The 24,288-nt window shown below is 38.5% G+C and overlaps 1 protein-coding gene across 1 annotated transcript; it reads left to right on the top strand.

Moving 5' to 3' along the window:
* Nucleotides 1–5,906: 5,906 nt before the first annotated feature.
* Nucleotides 5,907–24,282, top strand: SGO2 (shugoshin 2). The gene is made up of 9 exons (XM_084893165.1): nt 5,907–6,051; nt 8,334–8,468; nt 10,288–10,463; nt 11,478–11,555; nt 13,085–13,170; nt 15,028–15,254; nt 16,227–19,397; nt 21,316–21,463; nt 23,963–24,282. The coding sequence occupies exons 2-9, from the start codon at nt 8,336–8,338 to the stop codon at nt 23,976–23,978; spliced, it is 4,035 nt and encodes a 1,344-aa protein (XP_084749291.1). The 5' UTR covers nt 5,907–6,051; nt 8,334–8,335; the 3' UTR covers nt 23,979–24,282.
* The last annotated feature ends 6 nt before the right edge of the window (nt 24,283–24,288 follow it).

Here is a 24,288-nt window from a genome sequence, read left to right on the forward strand (position 1 = left end):
GCCCATTCGGATAATATTTGGAGTTTGCAAAGCTTTTTCACACGGAGCATGCTTGTTTCATATGTGAGGCGGCCCGGTATTTTTATTCCCGTCAGAGCAAGCAAAATTGAGGCAGGAGCAACGTTTATTGAGCATTTCTGTACACCTAACATTCTTCCAAGCCTCTGTGTGTACTATTTCATTTTCTCTTTCATTATGCAAAAGACTGCTAGGTATTTCAAGAAGAATAAAACACAGTCCTGTTTTCAAGGTTCTTTCCCCGAATCCATAATAATTGGTTCCTAATTCCCCTTCAGATATTAATAGTTGGGTGAGAAAAGGCAGGTTTATCCAACCTATAATTATTGACCACTAGCTATGGACTAAGTACTGGGAGTGAAGGACTGAATATGACAATGTCCCTGACCCATGATATGGGTGTTTGTTTTTTTTATTATTACAGTTCACAATGATTATATAATAGTTATAAATTCTATACACCAAATAATTCAGCAACACGTGTTTAAAGCAAAAAAAAAAAATCATAGGATATTTAAAGACACATTGATAGAAATACACTAGTAGTAGGAAAGTTTGATATGTCACGATTAGTACAACAGACTGGTCAATAAGATAGATCTTATGGATATACATACTTTATACCCTGAAAATAGAGAATACAACAGTAACAACGAAGATAAAATGTTGTTTCAGATTGAAGTTTTCAAGAAATGTGCAAACCTTATATGAGGAAAACTTGAAAGCACTCTTAAAAGTACAAAAATAGGCTTGAACAAATGGAAAAATATTCCATAACATAAATACATCCATTTTCTCTAAAGTGATTTCTAAATTTAACAAATACCAATAAAAATACCAAGATTTTTATGAAGCTAGACAAGTTGACATTAAAATTCATATGGAAAAATAAAATGCAAAAATAGCCAGGTAAACAGGAAAAAGAAAAGTTTATGAGCTAGTCCTACCCGTCATTAAAATACACTATAAATCGGGTTTGTTTATCTACTCATGGCAACTGGTGAGTGAATAGACCAATAGACCAGTGGAATAAAATAGAAAGTCCCAGAAATATGTCTAAATGCATATGAAAATATAATATGTGATAAACATAGTATCTCAAATTACTAGGGAAAAGATGGAAAATTTAATAAGTATTGGTAAGGCAACTGGCTTATATTTGGAGAAAGATAAAATTAGAACCAAGTTCCATGCTATAATCAGGAATAAACTCCAAATGGGCCATAGCTATACATGTCAAAGATGAAACCATGTAAGTACTAGAAGAAAGTATGTATAATTTTTTCTTTCATCCGATATTTGAAAAGACTTTCTAACTATGACTGAAAATTCAGATCCAATAAGCAATAAATTTGCTGAATTTGACTATGTCTTAAAAAAAACCTTTTGAACAACAAAAAATAAGCAAAGACCAATTACTAATCAGAAAATATTCTCCCCTTCACACACACACATTTCTCAAAAATATGAAAAGATGTTCAAATTCACTAACAAGTGAAATTCACATTAAATCTACTCTGAGAATACACCTCCAAAGGTATGACAAAGTTAGACATTGTGTCACCGGTGGAAGTGGAGTTCTTGGGGTGCAGCCGGGAAAACAGTTTCCTGAGGTCCCCACGGGTGGACGTGTTTTTGTGGAAAGCTTTACTGATTATGTAAAATTAAGGGGGTTCCCCTTTAAGGTCCCATCTCTGTCCATCCCGCCAGGGAAAAAGCCCAATATTGTCTGCAGCAGGGCCAAAATAAAAACCAATATCCAGCTCTCGCCGGTTTGGCTCACATAGAGCCTCGGCCTGTGGACTGAAGGGTCCCAGGCTCCATTTGGGCCAAGGGCACAAGCCTGGATTATAGGCTCGATCCCCAGCAGGGGGCATGCAGGAGGCAGCCAATCAATCATTCTCTCTCATCATTTATGTTTCTATCTCTCTCTGCCTCTCCCTTCCTCTATGAAACCAATAAAAAAATATTTAAAAAAAATAAAAACCAGTATCCAGAGTTTCTGCTCCATTTTACGGTATCATCCAGTCCAGCATCCTGCCCGTGGAGTCCGCAAGGGCCGTGGCCCACACAGTGCTTAAGGCCACATGGCGGGCAGGTGCAGGTCATGGAGTAAGAGAGCTTAAGAGCATGCAGGCAGGCAAGACAGACTGAACTCTTGGAGATTTTAACTTTCCAAGATCTCATGCTCTTGGCAATGATCTTTTCCCAGGCTAGACTGACAGCCAAGCGCCATCCTTACATCCCCCAGCTTTGCTGCTCATGTGTCCATCTCCCCTGGGTGCCATCCCTTCCCCAGTGAGCTGTATGGAGGGGGCCGCTAGTTCCCTGGAGTGGGAGCTGTGTCTTCCTGGTGAAGCTGCCCCGATGGCCATGCTTATAATGTCTGGCCTCCCCTCTGCTCTCTTCCTATTGTGAATGTTGATAAACTAGCTAATTGCCACGATAACGGTTAGGGTCGCAGTAGGAGGAACACATGAGGCCAAAAGGGGTACAGGATGATACATTTATTAGGTAATCTGGGAAACCAAATGGGCGCCAGCACCCAGGAATGGGGAGGCAGAGGTTTTAAAGGACTCTGGGTAGGCTTTTTCTGGCCTGAGAATTCTTTGGGCGGGTCCGGATCCTGGGAAGGTCCAGAGGGGAAGGATAATGAATAGTCTTAGCAAGTGGTATGTGGTCCAAGCGAAAGGGAATGTCTTTTGTGAAGTGGTTTAAAGGACAGGTCCCAGAGGAGGGAGTATTGTATTGCAATTGCAAAATGTAGTCTTGTTTGCAATTGCAAAATATCAGAGGGAGAAAAATAAATTTCTATAAATAGGAGAGTATGTGAATAAACTGGGACACATACACACAATGGAGTATCATGAATCTGTAAAAAAGAAAGAGGTCATTTTCTGTGGATTAATGTAAAATGATTCCTAAGGTATTTTTTAAATGACCAGCAGGGGGTATCTGTCACTGGTGCATCTGGGGATGGGGAGGTGGTATCAGTTTCAAGCCAGGCAGCGCCAGGGGCAGCCTGAGTTGGATGGAGTGGAGGTCCCGTTGGACTCTGCGCATGACCCAGGATAACAATCATGCTGCAGGGTCCAACTGTCCAATCTCTGAGTTCTTATGTCCCAAAACAGACAGCGGCCCCACTCTCGTGGGTGCCCAGTCTTGTGGTTTTGGGCATTCCGGGCCCCTCCCAAGGGCATTCCCATTACACTCATCAGCTCAGCCTTCGGCATATTGCCACTTAGCACTCTGGTGAATGTCATGGCTGATGGCGACTCCATATTGGATTGTCACAAGTGTTGGAAAAGTCTGCTCCACGCTTGTTCTATACACAGGCCGTACTGGTAGCATGACTGTGGCTCAGTCCTTCTCAGTTGCCAAGGCCCCTCATTCTCACTTGTTTTAAAGCCTATATTTCTATCCTCTCCAGCAATGCTTTAAACTACCCATTGTCCCCCCCTGTGTCTATCAGCCTGGGTTACTCGGTGAAATTCAACCTGCCAGACCCATACAAATGATCAGAACAGATGGTTTCCTGAAATGTAAGTCCACTATTTCTACTTTGTTCTATTAGTTTATTGATTTGCAGTGTGTCTTCTACAATATTTGGCTCCTATTCAGGGAGGACATTTCTTGGAGGATTTTTGTTTTAGTAATGCTGAGATGTTAAAGGAGATTTTTGCTGTTGTGCTGTTTGGCCGTTAGCCTTCCTCTTTCCTTCCCTCTACTCCTTTATTAGTGTGGGGAGTGTGGGTCAGGATAATCAAATTTTAATACACCAGACTCTACCTTTAGATAGAGGAAATCAGGCAACTAATGAGTGTAAGAATAAAGGAAAACGAAGGGAGAAAAGCAAAATCAGTTCTTTGTGTCAGAGAGTATCACAACAGAACTGTGAGTTCATTTAATTTAATTGGTTTATTTTATAGGTAAGGAGTTTGCAACTAAGAACATATCGATAATGTGTATTCAAGATACAAATGACTGCATCTTCACACCTAGTCAAGGGCTCTATCCATCATAAGACCCAAATGACCTGAAAGCAAGCTGAATCAGGTTAAATTAAGTAGCCCAATTAAGTATACTTTTATGATTATATACGATAAGAATTTACATTTCCAAGAGTTTTTGTAATTTAAAAAGCCCTTGGTTCATGAAATTCTCTCAACTTCTTTGAGATAAGATAATCAGCACTTTAAAAAATTTATTTTTTTATTGATTTCATAGGGGAGGGGAGAGGGAGAAAAACATGAATGATGGGAGAGAATCATTGATGGGCTGCCTGCCGCATGTCCCCTGCTGGGGATCCAGCCCACAACACAGGCTTGTGCCCTGACCAGGAATCAAACCATGACCTCCTGGTTCGCAAGTCAATACTCAACCACTGAGCCACAGCAGCCAGGTGATAATCAGCACTTTTTAAAAAAGAGATGTTCATATTTTGTCTTGATGAAAATTTTAACAACTCTTCTACCTCTGACTGCCCTGTCTCACTTTCTATTTGTTTTGCTAATGAAATTGTAGCTACAAAATGAGTCAGGAAGAAAGCAATATTAATATATTTGAACAGAAGGGTCTGTTGGCCAGGCTGCTGTGGCTTGGTGGTTGACCATCAACCTATGAACCAGGGGGTCAAGGTTCAATTCCCATTCTGGGTCCCCAGTAGGGGGAGTGCAGGAGGCAGCTGATCAATGACTCTTTCTCATCATTGATGTTTCTATCTCCCTCTCCCTTCCTCTCTGAAATCAATAAAAATATTTATTTTTTAAAAGGATCTGTTGATTAGAACCATCATAAAAATATATTAGGTGCTGTTATTAATTTCCATTTTACAGATGAGGAAACCTCATCCTATCTAATAAAGAGGGAATATGCTAATTGACCCTCACACTGTTGCAAAGATGGCAATGCCCACAGCCAATAAGGATGGAATATGCTAATTGACTGTCACGCCCTCAAAGATGGTGGTGTCCACAGCCACAAGATGGTGGTGCCCAGTCCCCTCAGCCCCCAGCCACTCAGGGCCGGCCTGAGGTGCAGGCAAGCCCTGAATGGAGGCTTCCCAGGCACCCACGGCCACCCAAGGCTCAAGTAACCAGGGCCTGCCGAGGCTTGCGCTGCCGGCAGTGGCAGCAGCAGAGGTGTGATGGGACGTTGACTTCCCCTGATTGCTGGGTCACCTCCTGCCCCTGAGAGCTCCTGGATTGTGAGGGGGAAGGCCTGGCTGAGGGATCCCAACCCCCCTCCAGTGCATGAATTTTTATGCACCGGGCCTCTAGTATATATATATATATATAAAACATATATAACATATGCAATATGTAACAGATAGAATGTCATATACATATATTATGCATATATAACATATGTGACATGTATTACATATATATGTAGTTTGTGTATAATGGCAAATGCCATTCTTGTACATTTAGCTAAAACAGACCATTAGTACAAGACATAAATATTGATGAGATCCAGAATTTACAACGAAATGTCACTGCCACTTTTCCTCAGAAGGTTAAAAGGAAAATGGGGCTGGGGCGGGGGGGGGGGGGGAAGGCTTTTCACTGAAAAGGAACAGTGCCAGCACCACAGGGCAGAGCAGCCCAAGCAATGCTAAGATGTGGATGGGCGGGCAGGCTCCCAGCAGCGTCAGAGACACAAAAATTTCCCGGCGGGCGGACTGGAGGCGGCGGTCAAGCCTTTCAGGCATCCTGCTGATGGCGGTAATTCTGTCCCAGGATTACTCCTTCTTCCCCCGCCTGATGCCAGCGCCAGGACCCCGAATCCAGCCCGCGCGGCGACCCTTCACCCAGGCTGGGTCCTCAGGCGCTCAGACCACGCCCCCTCCCGGCCCGCGCGAGGCCCCGCCCCTTCCGCCTCCCACTTCCGGGTCCGGCGCGCTTTCGCGTCGGCTTCTCGGGACCTGGTTGGCTGATGTGGCAGCCGCCAACGGCCGCGGCGTTTAAACCGGAGCCTGGGCTTCGGCGCGCAGCTCCGGGACGGGGTGGCGCCCCTCTCTCGGGAGAAGCGGTAAGTTAAGGGCCACCGGCTTTCGGCACGGCCGTCCCCGAAGGCAGCGGGATCCGCGACTTTCCCGGGCGGAACCTCCCTGCGGCGGCGTCCTCCGGCGTCTTCGGTCCGCCCAGCCCCGCGCCCACCATCCGCCTGGCACCCCTCCGTCCGTCCGGCTGGCGGTTCGGGAGGACTAGTTGGCATCTAAATCGCTGTCTCTAGTCCCCGGGATTTGAACGCCCGGCTGGGGCGGGGGGCGAGCCGCCGGGTGGAAGGTCAGCTCCCTGCAGGGAGGGGTTTCTCTCTGGTCACTGCTCTGCTCCGTGATGGTGGGAGTGTGCAGCCCGTGGAGCGATGAGCAGCCCGTGGAGCGATGAGCTATCTGCCGAGGGAGCGTAGGGGCTGCTCACCTGAGTCCTCCAAGGAGCCCCCTCCTTGGGGCGCTGGTGCAGAAGGGAGGCTAGCTGCGGGAGGAGGGGTGGAGCCTGGGAGGACCTAGAACTTGAACTGGGGCTTGAGGTGCAGGGAGTGTTTCGGCCTGGAACATGGACCATGGAATCTGTGGGTAAGGGATCCCATTGAGAAACATTGAGTGTAGAGAGGAGTGTTTCTGATTTAGAGATCAGCTGAGATGCAGGCCAGACAGGAGCCACAGAGAAAAAATACTTAGGAAATGTTCAGGGAAGAGATTGAGGTTAGAGGTTGTTGGGTGTTTTTATTTATTTATTTATTGATTGATTGATTTTTTTACAGAGCGGAAGAGAGGGGAATAGAGAGTTAGAAACGTCCATGAGAGGGAAACATCGATCAGCTGCCTCCTGCACACCCTCTACTGGGGATGTGCCAGCAACCAAGGTACATGCCCTTGATCGGAATCGAACCTGGGACCCTTCAGTCTGCAGGCCGATGCTCTATCCACTGAGCCACACCGGTTTCGGCGAGGCTAGAGGTTTTGATGGGCTGTGAGTTCCAGAGGACTCTGCGAGTTGGACTAGGGTGAGACAGGGAGACGGTTATTCACTCCCCGGACTGCGGTAAAACAGGACCACCCACTGGGTGGCTTAAAACAACAGGAATGTATGTCCTCACCAATCCGGAAGCCAGAAGGCCAAACCGAGTGTCATGGAGCTGAAATCAAGCTGTCTGCAGGGCTGCTCTCCTTGGGCGCCCCCAAGGGAGCGTTCATCCCTCACCGTTTTCTAGTCTGGTGTGTGTCTGCCAGCCTTGGCTTCTGGCCACATTGGGGCGGGGGGAGGGGGGGGGAGGGAGGGACGACGCGCTACCTGGATTATCCAGGGTGATCTCCCATCACAAGATCCTCAATCACAACGGTAAAGACCCCTTACCCACGTTATGTTTACAATGACATAGCTTATCTTGGGAGATAATTTTTCACCCTGTTGAAGGGCCAAATGGGGGATGTGCAGAACTGGAGGGGGACTGGGGTGAGGGTGCTGCGAGTGACCCGGGAGTCTGGGGATTCTTGTGTGATTGACCTACAGAGCATCGTGAGACTCGTCCTGTGGACTCCACAGGTAGGCAGTGGGAGAGGCCAAGTATCGGGGGTTAGCTAGATCTCTGCAGGTGGAGACAAGGAGGCTTGGGGAAGGGGAGGGGGGCTTGGGAGGTTGGTCTTGTCCAAATAGGTGGCTCGACATCAACTGCATTTTCTAAATAAAACCTTTTCAGGTCCTTTTCCCTTGGACCAGGCAGAGTTCATCACTTTCTGGGCCATTGCGTGTTATGTCTATCATTCCTGGCATGATGTGAATGTCTTCTAGTTAATCCAATAGACCATAACTCTGATAGACAAATAGCCAAGCTTAAATTCCCTGCCTACTCCTCCAATACCCCTCCCCCAACACCTCCTCCAACATCCCTCTCTTCTGTGCACATCTCTAAGGTTATTGTATATTGTATCAAAATATCTTCGTATATTGTATCAAAAAGTGCCCATACCCACATGAGATTGTGCATTCCATATTCTTATACAGCCATATCCTGTTTTCTGTCTCCAGCTTAGCCTAGCTCCTGGCATGAAGATAAAATAATACAGGTTTAAATGAAAAACAGTCACTTATCTTTTTTTTTTTTGATTCTATTTTAAACCATTTTTAATTACATTCATAATCTCTGGTTTTATATAAGGGGTTTTATAGATATGTATGTACAGACAAATTATATCATTTGTCATGATTGTTACTTTTTAGAATGTATCAGTTACTCTTTTTTTTCTGTTATTAATCAATACTATGATTTCCTTCTTCTTTTTTTTTTTTTTTTTTTTTTTTTTTTTCCAGAGATGGATTATCAAGTAACAGAAATGGGATCACTTTTCCCCTCAGGAATTAAGAGGCATGTGAAAGACAAAAGAATGTCAAAGGCCGCTAAGTTGAATGTTTCTCTTGCCTCCAAAATCAAAACAAAAATAATAAGTAAGTGCCATTGGTTTTACATATACTCACATTTTACTTTTCCCTGGAGCATTGATGAGTTTTTTATATTTTATCAAGTATAGAAAATGACTATTTTTGTAAACTGATGCTTCCACTCCCCTCCCCTTTCATTCCTTTCTATTTCCTTTAACTCCTACTAGTTGAATGGTTATGATGGTTTTCCCCCAGTGGTGACAGCTGAATTCTCACCAGTGAGCTTGGTGCAGCCTAAGGCAGCTTCCTCCTACATGGCAAGGAAAATACCAGTGTGCCATTCCCGGAAAATATTTTAAAAAGTGGTAGATGGTTGTGGTATGCTGTAGCCATTGGCTGATGGGTAATCTGGAGGGGTTGGCCCACGTAGGCTGCTGTAGTGGGTGATCTTATAGCCAAAGGTCATTAGGAGGCACTGAGCCCTTTGGAGATGGTCTCATGGATTCTGGAATTAGGATGTCAGAAGGTAAAGAAGAAAAAGAAAGAAATGGGGAAAACTCCCCAAGATAAGTTTTTAATGCTTTTGAAAATTGTCTCAGTGGGTCACAGCCACCTTAGCAGGAGTGGGGAAGGCGCCTGCCAAGGGTAACGGTGTGCCTGGGAAACAGCCAAACCTTCTGAGTGTTTTTAAGTCATAATGTGGCTCCTGCCCTGGTGTCCTGGGCCGTGGGCTGTGCCAGACCACCTCCTGCAGAGGTTATCTCCTGTCCTCCCCAGGACCATGCACACCCGCTGCTAGGAAGGAGTGTGCTGACTTTGAGGCCTGCCACAGGAAAAAGCTATTCTCCTTTCGCTGTGGAGTCCTGCTGGTACTGGTGTGTTTCCGTCTGCTATGTCAGAGGTGGCTGTTGGAAACTGCTTTCTCAGTGCCAAAGAGAAAGTACATTTGGACTCTTGTTTTTTACATTCCCAGACTTTCCCTGAGTATTTTAAAAAATATTATTTTTTAATAAACATTTTTACATATATACACTTTTATTCAGTGGCATGTAAATCAAAATTATGAAGACATGAGTATGCTCTAAGTGTACACAGGGAACATACTATATTTAAGGTGAGATTTACCAAGGAATTCACAATTAAATTTCCTTCCTAACAACGGAAAGCATTTCTAACATAAATTATGTTTACACAGTGCTTGTAAAGAGGGGGTCTGGATTAGATTGTAGCAGATGCCCTCATACACGAGGGAGGATATTTGGGTTGGAGGTAGAATATCCCAGGGTTTAGGTGATCTATCCACGTTGTAGTGAGTATCCCACAGGGTGTAGGTGATTATCCAACGTTGCAGTAGGTATGCTCTCTTTCACTCGAGGTTTTGAGAAATGGACTCTGGGAGCATTAACTAATGCAATTCATTCTGGAGCCCTGGGAACTGGCTTTACAGTTTTTGCAGACTGGCCACCCTAATGTCTATGGGGCATCTCCAGTTAGAGCTGCAGGATCAGCTTCTCCATTCCACCTCCTAGTCAAAGGCAAAAAGGAAGATAGGGCAGCAGAGATCAAGATTCTGTTAGTGGCTGATCTAATTGTCTAGAATGCTGTGTCTGTAGATGAGTCCTCTGTTTCCTAACTCTGTATCCACAGACATTGCGCCTTTCTCGTTATGCCTTTTATTCATCACCTAGATGGCTTTTATTTCTTCAGTCCCAAACTCTAAGTACACTTTTTTCAAAACTATGTCTGTATTGCCATTCTCTTCTTTTCCAACCTTCAGTTAAAACTTAAGAAGTGAAATGCATTTTTATCTAAAAGTTTTACTAAGGAATAGGAAATTTTGTTAAGGTATATGCTCAATATTAATTATTAAATTTTTTTTTTACAGATAATTCTTCTATTTTCAAAATATCTTTAAAGCACAACAACAGGGCATTAGCTCAGGCTCTTAGTAGAGAAAAAGAGAATTCTCGAAGAATGGCAAGTGAAAAGATCTTATTGCAAAAAGAAGTGGAAAAGTTGAATTTTGAGAACACATTTCTTCGCCTAAAGCTAAATAACTTGGTATGAAAACTATATTATGTTTGAATTCTAAGTTATAACTAAAAATCTTAACTATATTATTATAGAAGCTCTAGATATGTTTTTCAAACCTCCAATTATGAGAAATTATTGAAAGAGCATGCATTGCTCATGGGCAAACTGTAATAAAATAGGTGTCTTAAGTCTACATTCTAAATATTTACTGCACACTATGCCGAAACCGATTTGGCTCAGCGGTAGAGCATCGGTCTGGGGACTGAAAGGTCCCAGGTTCGATTCCGGTCAAGGGCATGTACATTGGTTGCGGGCGGCAGCTGGTCGATGTTTCTCTCTCATCGACGTTTCTAGCTCTCTATCTCTCTCCCTTCCCCTCTGTAAAATATTAATAAAATATACTAAAAAAAAATAAAAAATATTTACTGCACACTAGCATAACAACTTGATTAACCTTTGATTGCTTATAAGCAAAGCTTTGTGCATTACTCCATTCTTCAGTGAATGGGAAGGAGTGCCTAGAGTACTGGTATTATCCTCTAGCCCCCGTGTTTCACTGACTTTACGCCAAATGGAATGAATATTGTAGACGTTGCTTTTCCTTCCAATTTGCAACTCTGTCCATAGACAGGGTAGTAAGTTCTAATGATTAGCTAGGCTGCAACTATAGATCTAACTATAAAATAAGTAGCAATTAATTTAAAAATGGAAAAATGACCTACTACAATTGAAGGTTAAATTCCTGTGGCTGACAAACTATGTTTACTTGCCATATAATGTATTATCATAAGAAGATAAAAAAATGTTTGTAGAAAAATTTATGACTGATAATTCAAAAGCATTCAAAATGTGTGCCTATTTGAACTATACAGTATACTAACCTTTCTAGCTCAATGTAATCTCAATTTTTAATCCATTGTTGTCTCTGTTATTTTTTTAAGTCTTCTCAGCTCATTATATTCATAAATGTATGATTTCATAAACTCCAAATCTTAATTGTTTAAAAGGGGTCTTTTTTCTTTCTTTTTTTTACTTATACAGAATAAGAAGCTTACAGAAATAAAAGCACAATTGAACAATAGTTTGCTAACTGCAGTTGAAATGAGCAATTTTTCTGAGGTAAGTAGAATTGTGTGTAAGTAGTGCAGTTTTTTAGCATTACTGAGAATAGTTGAGGTTAGTTAAGTAGCCTCAAGATTAGAGATTCATATTTTAACTTTGTGCAAAGGAATGATAATATTCATTTTAATGGGCTAATAGAACATCATTTGGTATAATTGATTATTGTAATTTTTACGTAAAATTTAATTTTGAATAAAAGTAACACAGGAGCCAAAACTGGTTTGGCTCAGTGGATGGAGCGTAGGTGGACTGAAAAGTCCCAGGTTCAATTCCGGTCAAGGGCATGTACATTGGTTGCAGGTGCACCCATGGGAGGGGGTGTGCAGGAGGCAGCTATTTGATGTTTCTCTCTCATCGATGTTTCTAGCTGTCTATCCCTCTCCCTTCATCTCTTATGTGGTTAGAGGATACTTCCAGCCTAATGCCTGGCTAAAGCAAACCTTGCATCTGTCAGGAATGCTCTCTGGGTATTGTTCTTGCCAGGAACTTGCATTCCATTGCGGTAGATGCGGCAAGGAAGCAATGGTTAGTGCATCTGACAGCTAACGCTGAGGACTGATAGGAAAAACACACACTCCCCAGTCTCAGCTGTCAAATCTGAGTATGATGTAACAGTGTGTGCCTATATGACAGAGAGAGGCTTAAGGAAAGGCAAACGTTTAAGCGTAAAGTAAATGACACTGCCACCAAGAAAGAGCACACTTAATTACACTTTGGACTTTTCACAGTCAGTAAGGACACTGGTATTTTGTGCTTTATGATTCACATGACCTGGTCATTTGAGTTGGGCCAATACAAACAAAAAGGCACTGTTGGTTTTGGTTGAGGTAATAAACTGAGATTTCAGATTTCTTGGTTGTTTTCTCCTTTGCCCAAGTTCCCAGATTCTCAAAACTCTAGGATTAGTTTTGGGAGGGATGAGAGAAGAAAATATGTAAATACTCAGGAGGATTAAAATAAGATAGCAGGGTTTTTGAGTTGGCAAATGAATCAGTTTGGGATTTGTGAGCCTGCATGCCCCCCACCCCCTGCCCATGCATGAATTTTGTGCACCGGGCCTCTAGTATATTATAAAATCCAATATGTAGACAATGTAGACATAAGCATATTTCATATATAGTTGACCTCTGAAAAATGTGGAGTTAAGAGTGTTTACCCCCACACAGCCAAAATCCACATATCAGTTAAGTTGGCTCTTTATCCAATCATGAATCTAAAACACTGTATATGTAGAGATATTATATATGTGTGGCTATACACTGTGTATCTATTCGTATGCATAGAAGAAAGTTTGGGAAGTTATATGCCAAAATGTTAGTAGTGATTCTCTTTGGATGACATGATTAAGGATGAACTATGTTTAAACTTATCACATTATTCTCATTGAACAATTAAAGATTAATGCAAGAGTTGTTCCATTACTATTGGTATTCTTGTATAATTTGGTACTTTAATAACTCGAACTTGATTTAATGAGATTAGAAATTTTGTTCTTTTTTATTTTCTGTATTTTTTCCCCAAAATAGTTCCACCAGAGTCCCTTTCCACTCCCAGCCAGCAAGAATAAACGGGTTAGTAAACAGTGCATGTCGATGCGTCTTCCATTTGCAAGGTAATTGCTTCAAAACTTGGTTAAATATTAGCCTGCACACCTCTAAGTGGACTGAAAGTTTTTATTTGGTTCACTTCCTTTAAACATAGAAAGCATTTTAAAAATTAATAATGAAATACTTATTAAAATTGTACCAGCAAAAGAAATAGAAGACATAATATAGTAAAATTTAGTTTTATATTTTGAAATAATAACTCAGCTTTTCCATAGATTCTAGAGAAGAAAGAGGCACAGATGGACCTTTATTACATGAGTTTAAATTACATTGATTCAGAGTACTTAGATTTGTATATAACACAATAATTTTTATGTGTTATATAATGCTTGGGTTTTATCAATCTATAGTTGCCTACTAATGTTTGTAGAGTCTTGCTCAGATTATATCTTAAGGGCTCTGAAGAAACTTACCCTCATTCAATAACTAAGTTGTATTTATTAATCCCCCTTCCCCTATGGTTATTACTTTCTGTGTCCTTTTAAGAAACTCTTTACTAATTGGAAGCTCATGGTGTGTTGTTTTTTAAGCTCTATCATTTTCCCTTTCACATTTCGATCTTCAGTCTACCTAGAATTTGGGGTGTAATGAAGGAAGACTCAAGATTTATTTTTTTCATATGGAAATTATACTAACCTGCACCATTTATTTAGAAAACACCATCTTTTTCCCACCTCATTGCAGTTTATCATCTGTTTCATAAGTCAGGTGACCTGATATGTATGCATCTTTTTCTGATCTGACTATTCTGTCTTGGTTATTTGAAAGTGTGAATCTCCATTTCATTTATTTATGTTTTTGATCATGAATATTCTCTTGGCTGTTCTTGGCCCTTTTCATTTCCATGTGCATTTTAGAGTCAACTTGTGTATTTACATAATGCATGTGTACACACACGTATTTGATTTGGATTAAAAAGTTCAACACATTAATAGGGGAAAAGAGAGAATACTATCTTTTCAATAGTGACGGAAAGACATTTGATAAAATTCAACAGCCATTTATGAAAAACCTTTCAGCAAACTAGGAGTATAAGGGAACTTCTTTAATCTGATAAGGAAAATCTACAAAACTCAAGAGCAAGCATGTTAAATAATGGGGATACAATAAGAATGTTGTAACTTTCTCCCAAAGCCACAAACTATATTTAAATCCAGGGCTTCTACTAGGTACATACCCAATAGAAATGTGTATATACATTTCAAAAGGCATATAAATAGCAGCACTATTTATAATAGACCAAAAGTAGGTAATATCACTAACTTGAGTAATTTGCTGGCCCCCTCCCACTTTCTTTGATGTTACTCTTCATTCTTTGAATTCAAAAAGGTCAGTTTAACAATTCATTTCTGTGGATTTCTGTGTCCCTCCCACTGCCATAGATTTAAGTACTGTAGGAATATGGCTTCAGTTTACATGGATGTTTTTGGAAATAGCCCAACTTCATCTCACACATAACTTTTTATACAATTGTACTTGTCTGAAACCAGAGGAAGAGTTTTGGGTATTCCTCATAATGAATTTAAGGAATACTATAAATATTATATACAGATGTTTAAAAGTATGTCTGGACTTTATTTCATTATTATTACCCTAATAGCCCAACCAGTGATTATATCAGCTATCTCCTTTTGGTGCCGCTAGGGTTATAAAGATAAGCATTCTTGTTTTACTCCAAGTTCTATACTATTAGATACTACCTACTTCCTACCTATACTTGTCTTCATTGAACACAAAAAGGTGCCCAGAGGGGTGGGAGAAGTTGTGGTTGGTTCTTAAATAGATTATAGAAAGGACTTTCCATGTAATTTTCTAATTTTTGTAAAATGCAAAATTTTTCAATCATTCCCACCTGCCTTTAGGGTTCCATTAACTTCAAATGATGACGATGATGATGAAGATAAAGAGAAAACACAATGTGACAACGATTTTATATCAAAGACATCATCTGATGTTCCTACTTCGGTATCAACAAGACAATCTTTATCAGCTCAGTATAATTTGGAGTTATGTCTTAAAGAAAATCAAAATGTGTGTGGTTTAGATGACTCAGAACAGATTTCTCCTATTATTGATATGCTTCCTAAAGGTGAGATTTTTAAAAAATTAATTTTGAGTATTAAATAGTTATACTTATCACATTTTCTTCTTGATATTCATGGTATATAAATTGTTAAGTTAAATCTTATGTTACAGATTTGCTCACTTCTATTTTAAAATGCTGATGAAAATTTTCATTTAAAAGTCAGTATGCTGACAAATGTCAGCTCCACAGTGACCTGATACTGTTACTCTGGAAGCAGTATTTAGAAATGAGCCAGCCTAAGAGCTTTCCTTGACATCTTAGTTTATGAATAGAAAGATACCATATTAATTTTACATATTATTTTCATTTTCTCCTGTTCATAAATATGAAAATTGGGAGCCTGGATGGGTATAGTGACTTTTACAAGACCATAACCCATTAATAATAAAGCAAAAATTTGAGCGTGCATAATAGTTGAACAAGAGAAAATGATGACATATTTTATTTAAATGATATTTCAAAATAATTGTGTGGTGTAATCTGGCTTATGTATTTGCCATAGATTTTCCAATTGATATATTGAATTTAAACCTTAGAATTATTTTTCCTTTCTAAAAATTTATATGTGTACATTCCATATATAATTTATAGGAACTAGCTGTCTGCTGCTAGCCTTCTGATAGTATTTCTTACTAGAGTTATCACTGTTATTTGGGGTCATTTGCTGGCCCCCTCTACTTTAGAAATATATATTAATGACTCTACTGTTGGCTATACTGCACTCAACTGTTGGAGCCAAGGCAGAGTGAATTCTCAGTATATATTCTCCATTGCTACATATGTAAAATGTGAGTTAGGACTACTCTCATCATTTCTACTTTATTTTTTTATCAGCATAGATACTGTATAAGTAGTTGAACAGAACACATGGTTAGAAATCCTCTCTGTAAAACAGCTTTATTTCTAATCTAATTTGTTTTAAATTATAAACCTGCGACTATTTATTTCTGAATTTTGTTTCTCTTTATTCTATAGAAAACTATTCCCACTATGAACAAAGTTCCAAGAGTTCTCTAATGAGTGAGATGGAAAATTCCCAGCCTATCAGTCACAAAAAGGAGATACCATCTTTTAATAATGTAACTAAAAGGAAAAAGCGTTCATCATTTCTGGAATCAAATAATCCTTGTCCAGACGATCCTTGTGTGACAGATTTAAATCAAGAAAGGATTTCAAGCCCAGAATTAAATGGGAATAATAACATAAGTGATCAGACTAATGAAAACAATATTAAAATGCAAAGAAACATACAGTGCCTTCCTGGCTCATCTGAGTCTGCAAGTGAACCTACTGCAGAGTGCATGAATCAAGTTCAGGATAATGATGACACTCAGGGGCAGAAAACTGTGTATGATACTGACATGGATTTAACTGCTAGTGAAGTAGTAAGCCAAATAGTTACAGTTTCAAAAGGCACTAAAAATAAAAGAAATAATAAACCAAATGACTGTGGAACCAAAACTTTCAGGAAAGTGAAAGATTCAAGCTCTGAAAAAAAGAGAGAAAGATCAAAGAGACAAATTAAAAATAGTTCAGAAATGAATGTTGAGGAAAAGATTGAAAATGAACCAGAAAAAAGAGCTGTTGGCCTAAATAACAATGGGAATTCAGAAGATCCAAATTCTATCTTCAGTACCAAACAGCAGACTCAGTTGAACAAACGGAAGACAATAACTCTTCAAAATGACTTCGATCAAGATGACAGAGAAAGTACAGAGAATGGAAAGAAGAAGAAGAAGAAAAGAATACGTGTTACAAATGAGGAAGAAGAAACATATTCCTCCCAAAATTCAGATAAATTCCAGCAGGAGAGTGAACTTGACATATGTCTGACAACTCTAGCTTATGATAAAAATAAAGCATCTAGACAGACATTTGTGATTCATAAGTTAGAAAAAGGTCAGTTATTCCTAAATCAAAAGGATCAAGAAACCATTTCTGAAAATATAGGATTCACAAATGAATTTCAAACAGCTGACCTTGCCACCCAACATAATGGAAATTTATGTGATTATGAGACACAAAATATGTTGGATTTGAAAAAGCATGTGACTGATTCACAATCTGTTCAGCAACATGAATCAAAAATAATTAAGAAGCATAGACAGAAAGCAAATCGGAAAACAGAAATAATTTCTGAAATGAACCAAATATATGGGGATAATAACCAAGATGTGCATGGCCTAGAAAAGGGTAACTTTTCCATCCACACCCAACCAGATAAAGAAATCATCTCTGGAAACCTAGATGTTTCAAATGAGTTTCAAAAACCTGCTCTTCACCCCAACAATAATGGGAATCTAAGTGTTTGTGAACCCCAGAATGTGTTGGATTTTCAAAAGTTGGTTACCGAAGCATTTCCTGTCCAGCAAAATAAATCAAAAGCTAGTAATCTTAGGCAGAGAGTAAATCGGAAGACAGAAATAATATCTGAAGTGCATCATTTATGTAAGGACAAAAATGTGTATTGCACAGAAAATGGTAACCCTTTTTGCCTAACCCAGAAGGATAAAGAAATCATCCCTGAAAACCTAGATGACCCAAGTGATTTTCAAACACCTGCCCTTTCTACCAAAGTTGATAGAAACCTGTCTAATTATGAGACTCAGAATATTTTGGAGGTGAAAAAGCATGCCAATGATATGCAAACTGCTTGTCAAAATGAATCAAAAATAGACAAGCTTAGGAAAAAGGTATGTCGGAAGACAGAAATGATTTCAGAAAACCTAGTCCATGAGAATGATAACAAAGATACGCATGACCCAGAAAAGGGTAACCTATTTTCTCTAGCCCAAAAAGATAAAATCATACCTGAAAACCTGGAGGACTCAAATGATTTTCAGATAGTTAATGCTTCTCCCACAGGTAATCAGAACCTCTGTTATGAGACTGGAAACCTTTCCTGGGAGAAAAAGCAGGCTACTAAGATGCCACCTGCAAAGCCAAATGGATCCAAAATAAATAAGAGGCTTAAAGATAAAGGAAGTAGGAAGACAGAAATAATTTCAGAAACGAACCAAATAAGTGAGTTTAATAAAGGTGTGCATGACCCAGAAAATGGTAACTTATTTTCTCCAACCCAAAAGGATAAAGAAACTATTTCTGTAAACCCAGAAGTCACAAATGAATTTCAAACAGCGTATCTTTCTACCAAAGATAATGGAAATTTATATGACTATGACACCCTAAATATGTTGGATTTGAAAAGGTATGTAACTGATATACAACCTGCTCAACAGAATGTCTCAAAAATAAATAGGCAGAAAGTGAATCGGAAGACAGAAATCATTTCAGAAGTGCACCAGATATATATGGATAATGATAAAGATGTGCATGGCCAACAAAGCTATACAAAAGACCTCAATTTTAAAGTAAGTGAATCTAAACAGAGACTTGAATGCCAAAGCATTATCAGTGGATATTGTATGGAAATCAATAGTAATGAAAAGGAAAATTGTGAGCAAATCTCCAATCCTTACAAACAAGTTAAAAAGCACGGGAAAGAATCGTCAGGCAAGACAAAAAACATTTTGGCAAAAAGTAAAAACAAATCTATTTTTCAGTTAACAGATTCTTCACAGACATCTCTCTCCTTAGAATCAGATTTAAAACATGTCGCTAATGAAGCAGATTCTGATTCTGGTAACCAAATGGGATCACATAAGAATCCAAAGCAAAGCACAACTTTTAATAAAAATGATATCCCCTTTGCAGAAGTGATGAAAGGAGAGTGCCAGGTTAAAAGACGAAGTAAAATGACATCCAAATCAAAGAAAAGGAAGACCTTCATAGATCCTTCTCCAGAGAGCCATGAAGCAATGCACACAATATCTGACATCAGTCACAGACTGCCAGTTGGGTCTGAACAAGTAGATGAACAAAATTTGGAAAATGAGAAAACTAAGCCAGACTTTTATACAAAGATATTTAATTCTTTATCTCAGATCTATTCACCTAACATACAAAATCCTTCCCATAACAGTGTTCATGAGGGTTCGAGACCTTTGCATATTTCTTCCAGTAAAATTTTGATTAAAGAAAATGTCCCGGAGAGCTCACCAGTCTCGGCAGTGAGTGCTGATGTGCAGGAGGAGGTGACAGGGACAGCGATTCAGGGCCCCCGGAGAGCACACAAATCAGGAGCAGGTAGGTTAGCGCTGAAATGACCAGGTTTTAAAGTGTATTTTCCCCCCACTTAACTGGTAAAGTATTTTTATGGAATTAAGAAATTTGCCTTCTCCAAGAATTTAAAGAAAACTTAGTACTTTGAAAAGATTTTGGTGAGAATGTCTTGGACATTTATGACCTGAAAAACAGATTGGGCTTTCCCACAGCGTTGTCTGGTAATACCATTAGGCAGATAATTTCCTGTTTCATACGTTTGACGGAAATTGTGTGTTTAGCATATATATTATAAGGAATTGTGCTGGAATTGCAAGTTGGTTTAGGATGGGATTTTGATAACACTATATATTTAATGTGATTAAAGCATTATTTTATGTATTGTATTTTAGAGAAATAAAAATTAATAGTACCAACTCCCTTTCCTCAGAATACACATATGTAAAAGTTACAAATGCAGTAGTAAATGCTTTACTAGAAGCACACAGATGCTAAGGGTTATAATGGGGAGTACTTTTGACTAAAGGAATTGGCAAAGGCATGAAATAGGTAGCATTTGAGGCCCTAATAGGTTGGATTTTTACCTTAAGGTTTACTTTTAATTTTCTACCAGTTATTAAAGTAACAGTTATTGCAGAAAATTGAAAGTAGAGAATCAGAAAATAGTAGGAAAAACAATCATCCAGAACTGCAGTCAACATTCTGACATATGCATGCAGACTTGAATCTATGGTTTTTATTTTGTTTTTGTTTTTCTTAAAATCATACTCTACATTACTTACCTCACATTTCTCCCTTAACATTTAATTCTATGGATGTTCCTTTATTAGAACTTTATAACATTAGACATTCCCATATCAATTAAAATTTTCTAGTGGGAGCCTAACATTTTACTTCATGTGTGTGGAGCCAGGGATTTTTTCCAGTTTTACTAAGAAATAATTGACATATATCACTGTATAAGTTTAAAGTGTACAGCACGATGGTTTGATTTATACATACTGTGAAATAATTACCACAGATACAACTAACATCCATCTTCTCATAGAGATACATTGAAAAGAAAGAAGAGAAAAAGAATTTTTCTCTGTGTTATGAGAACTCAAGGGTTTACTCACTTAACAACTTTCTTACATATCATACAGCAGTGTTAACTATATCATATTGTACATTACATCCTTAGTACTAACTTATCTAATAACTAGAAGTTTGACTATCTACTGCCCATTTCCCATCCTCCCTACCTCTCCGCTGGCTCCTAACCACAAGTCCGACCTCTTCCTATGAGTCTGGGTTTTGTTTTTAAGATTCCACATAAGTGAGATCATACAATGTTTGTTTTTCTCTGTTTGACTTATTCCACTTAGCATTATGTCTTTAAGGCCAATCTGTGTGGCACAAATGGTAGGATTTTCTATTTTTTAATCTGGCTGAAAATATTCCATTTTATTTATGGACCACAATTCTATCCATCTATCCATGGACACTGAGGTTGTTTCCATGGCTATTGTAAATAATGCTGTTAGGAGGGTGAGGATGCAGGATTTGATGGATGAGGCTATTCCAGGTTAAAGGAACACTGAAGCATAGGTACAAATTACAGGACATACATGTCAGAGGTGTGAGCCATCTTTCATCTCTCTTCTCCATGGTGCCTTTCACAGAGTGGCCAAGGAAAGACAAATGTGAATGAATGTAGTAATTTGTGTGATGCTGTGAAAGAGTTGAACCATGAAGAATTTTTCTCAGCCTATAAGTGATTTCTGAATTAAAACTGATTTATGAATAATTGTGGTGCTACTATTATAATTAAAATTACAACTTGATTATTGTTAAGTTAAAAAAATTGCTATCTGATTTTTTGCAAACCACTAAGTAGTCCATCTGTATTTTCATATTCCTGAATATTTATAAATATTTGTGAAAATAATATTCTTTTCAGGTGCTAGAACACTACAGGACTTGACAAATACCAATTTTGTTTCAAATAACACTGCTACCTCTGAAAACAAGTCAGAAGATCTTATTTCAGAGCTGCCAAAACGAAGAAGGTGCACTCCTCTCAGTTTGAAAGAGCCAAGTCTCAGAGAGTAAGTGTTTCAGTGAAGTTAAAGCGATTTCAGTGTGACACTGTTATCCTCTTTCAAACATCCCTTCCTGAATTAGTGTTTGAACACTTCTGAATATCAGAAAAGTATATATTATTGACATGTAGCAATCACAGTATAATCTGAGTAAGATTTGGAGAAATGTCTTCTTTTATTCTTTGAACAGTTTTTATAAAATGTTGCCTATAATTTACAAACTACTATTTACATATTTGTTACTCCCCTTAATTTATTTTCTACCTTCTTTCCTAAAAGTGGTTTTCAAAGTGATTTATGCGTCCTTTGGCCTCAAAAAATAATACTTTTTTTTAAACTTCAAACATATTTCAGTGAAGAAAAATAGTTCTTCCCCCATTTGCCCATCCCTGAGATTCACCAGTTATTAATACTTTCCCATATTTACTTCATCTGTCTTTTTTTGTTACTGTATTTTTCAAGCAAATAAAGATATATACACTTCTGTGTATATCTCTAAAAAGTAAGAACTTCTTGAAGTTTTTAACAAAACCAGACAAAAATGATCACATCTAACAAAATTATCAATAATCCCTGTTATCTAAGAGCCAATTTTTATTCAGATTTTCTTGATTATCTCAAAAAGGTTCAAATGCCTTTAATATGTGTTTTATTCAGAATTTCATTTTTTTAAAAAGATTAATGAAGTAGCCTGTTTTATAGAACCTGATGATATTAAGGATATATCCTTAATTTTTCTTTTCACTGTTTTATTTTTATGTATTTGTTCTTATTTATTTCAGAGAGAAAGGGAGAGGGAGAGAGTGATAGAAACATCAACAATGAGAGAGAATCATTGATTGGCTGCCTCCCCACACTGGGGATCAAACCTACAACTTGGGCCTGTGCCCTGACTGGGAATTGAACCCTGACCTCCTGGTTCATAGGTTGACGCTCAACCACTGAGCCATTCGGCCAGGCTCTTTACACTCTTAGTGCTTGCTTCTTTTATGAAATAAAACACATGATGGCTTTGACAGGTATTTTAAAACAGTAACCAGCACGTGGTCAATAGAACATCCCCATGGCAGTTCTTTTGAAAAAATTAATTAGGTTCTATCTAATTACCCAAAATACGGGTATCTTATTGGCTCTGAAGAGGAGTACAGAGAAGGGAAAGAAACCTTCTACCCATTAAACCTTCTAATTTGGGACCATGTGTTACATATTTAATCCAAAAAACATATAAATAAATATAACTCCATTTCTTACAACATTATATACTAGGTTAATAGATCAACCCTCTAAAGTAGAATCACTGGACAAAATATTAAAACAAAACAGACAAAACAAAATACTCCTTGAATGTATCCATTAGATAAAGAAGTGAGAAAGCTCGGATTAGAGACAAGCGAGAAATGTAAGTGGAGCCAGAAAATGGCTTTTGCCTAAAGGCGTTTTGCCTAAGCATTGGATTCAGAGCCTTATGGGGCTGGTGACAGAAGGCAGATTCTAGGATTTAGCTAAAATTAAGAGTCTAATAGTGGATCTCCCTTAGTAAAGTTGAGCTACTTTCAAATAAAAGAACAAACTAAAAATAACCTTCCCACCAGCTTTTTTTAAGCTCCAGGAAATAACTCTGGTACTGAATTGATGAGCAAAAACTGTTCTAAGAATTCGTAACCAAAACCAAACCCTAATGTCTAGCAGCTGTAATTCACAATTTCTGGAAGTCACACAAAACCATCAAGCTGAGGATTTAGTATCAGCCACTGGCTTGTAGTGCCCCCTGTTGTCTGTTAGAAACAAATGCAAACATTTTTTAGAGGAGCCTTCCTTCATCTCAGTCCACAGGACATTTTTCCACAGATAAAGCTGCTAGGGAAATGAAGCAGCAGCTCACAGAATAGAACACTGCACTCACAAGGGAACAAGAGACTAGCAAAAGCAACTGGTAGCGGAATCAGAGAACATACAATAAGCATGTTTAATGCTTCAATAAAAGAGATGCTTGAAAATAAGTCAACGTATTTAGTGATAAAGGTTATAGAAAAGCACCTACAGAATGGCATAAAGATCACACATAGATTAAAGCCAAACAATATACATTTTAGGAGTGTAAGAGACAGTGTAAAGAAAAGCAAGGGAGTGACTAACACAATGTAGGATAGCAGTGACTGGGATTAGCGGGCTGTGGTCAGAAAGGGATACGCTGAAGGAGTCTGGGTGTGGTAATATTTAGCAGGTGGTACGTTCATCAGCATGTATTTAATTGTTTTAAAGTCATACTTTTTCATATATGCTCAAGTTTGTTAAAAGGAACTTAATGGTAAAACATGTAATGTATAAAATCTGTTAATTAATATTTCTTACATTTTATTTATAATTCTCTCACAGAGAGTTTCAGATATATGTTAATTCTTCACATGCCACTAGTATGATATAGCAATTTTCTCCATGCTTCACAGCAAAAGCATTTGTTTTGTGTTGTTATTAATTTTCTTTTTTTTTTTCTTTTCTTTGCAGCAAAATGAGAAGATAAGGTGAATTTATGAATTCTGGTTTTTCTAAATTCTGAAACCTTAATGAGTCAAAACAGGGATATAATTAGAAGAGGAAATGCATGGAGTTTTTTTTTCTTTTCATTTTCTGCCTTTTCATGGAGTATTGATTTATCCATTTTATGTTTATATATGTGCATAATATAGCTATTTTGTAATATTACATTGTACTATAAAATTTAAAATCTTTTTTGTTATTCTATAACTTATATTCCTGTTCATACAACTTTTTCAATGTAATAGATTTAACTAAACAATAGTTGTTAACCTTTTAACCAATAAAATGTATAA

This window comes from Pipistrellus hanaki (assembly GCF_964339955.1).
Source record: "Pipistrellus hanaki genome assembly, chromosome: 8".
In the NCBI taxonomy this organism is placed as follows: domain Eukaryota; kingdom Metazoa; phylum Chordata; class Mammalia; order Chiroptera; family Vespertilionidae; genus Pipistrellus; species Pipistrellus hanaki.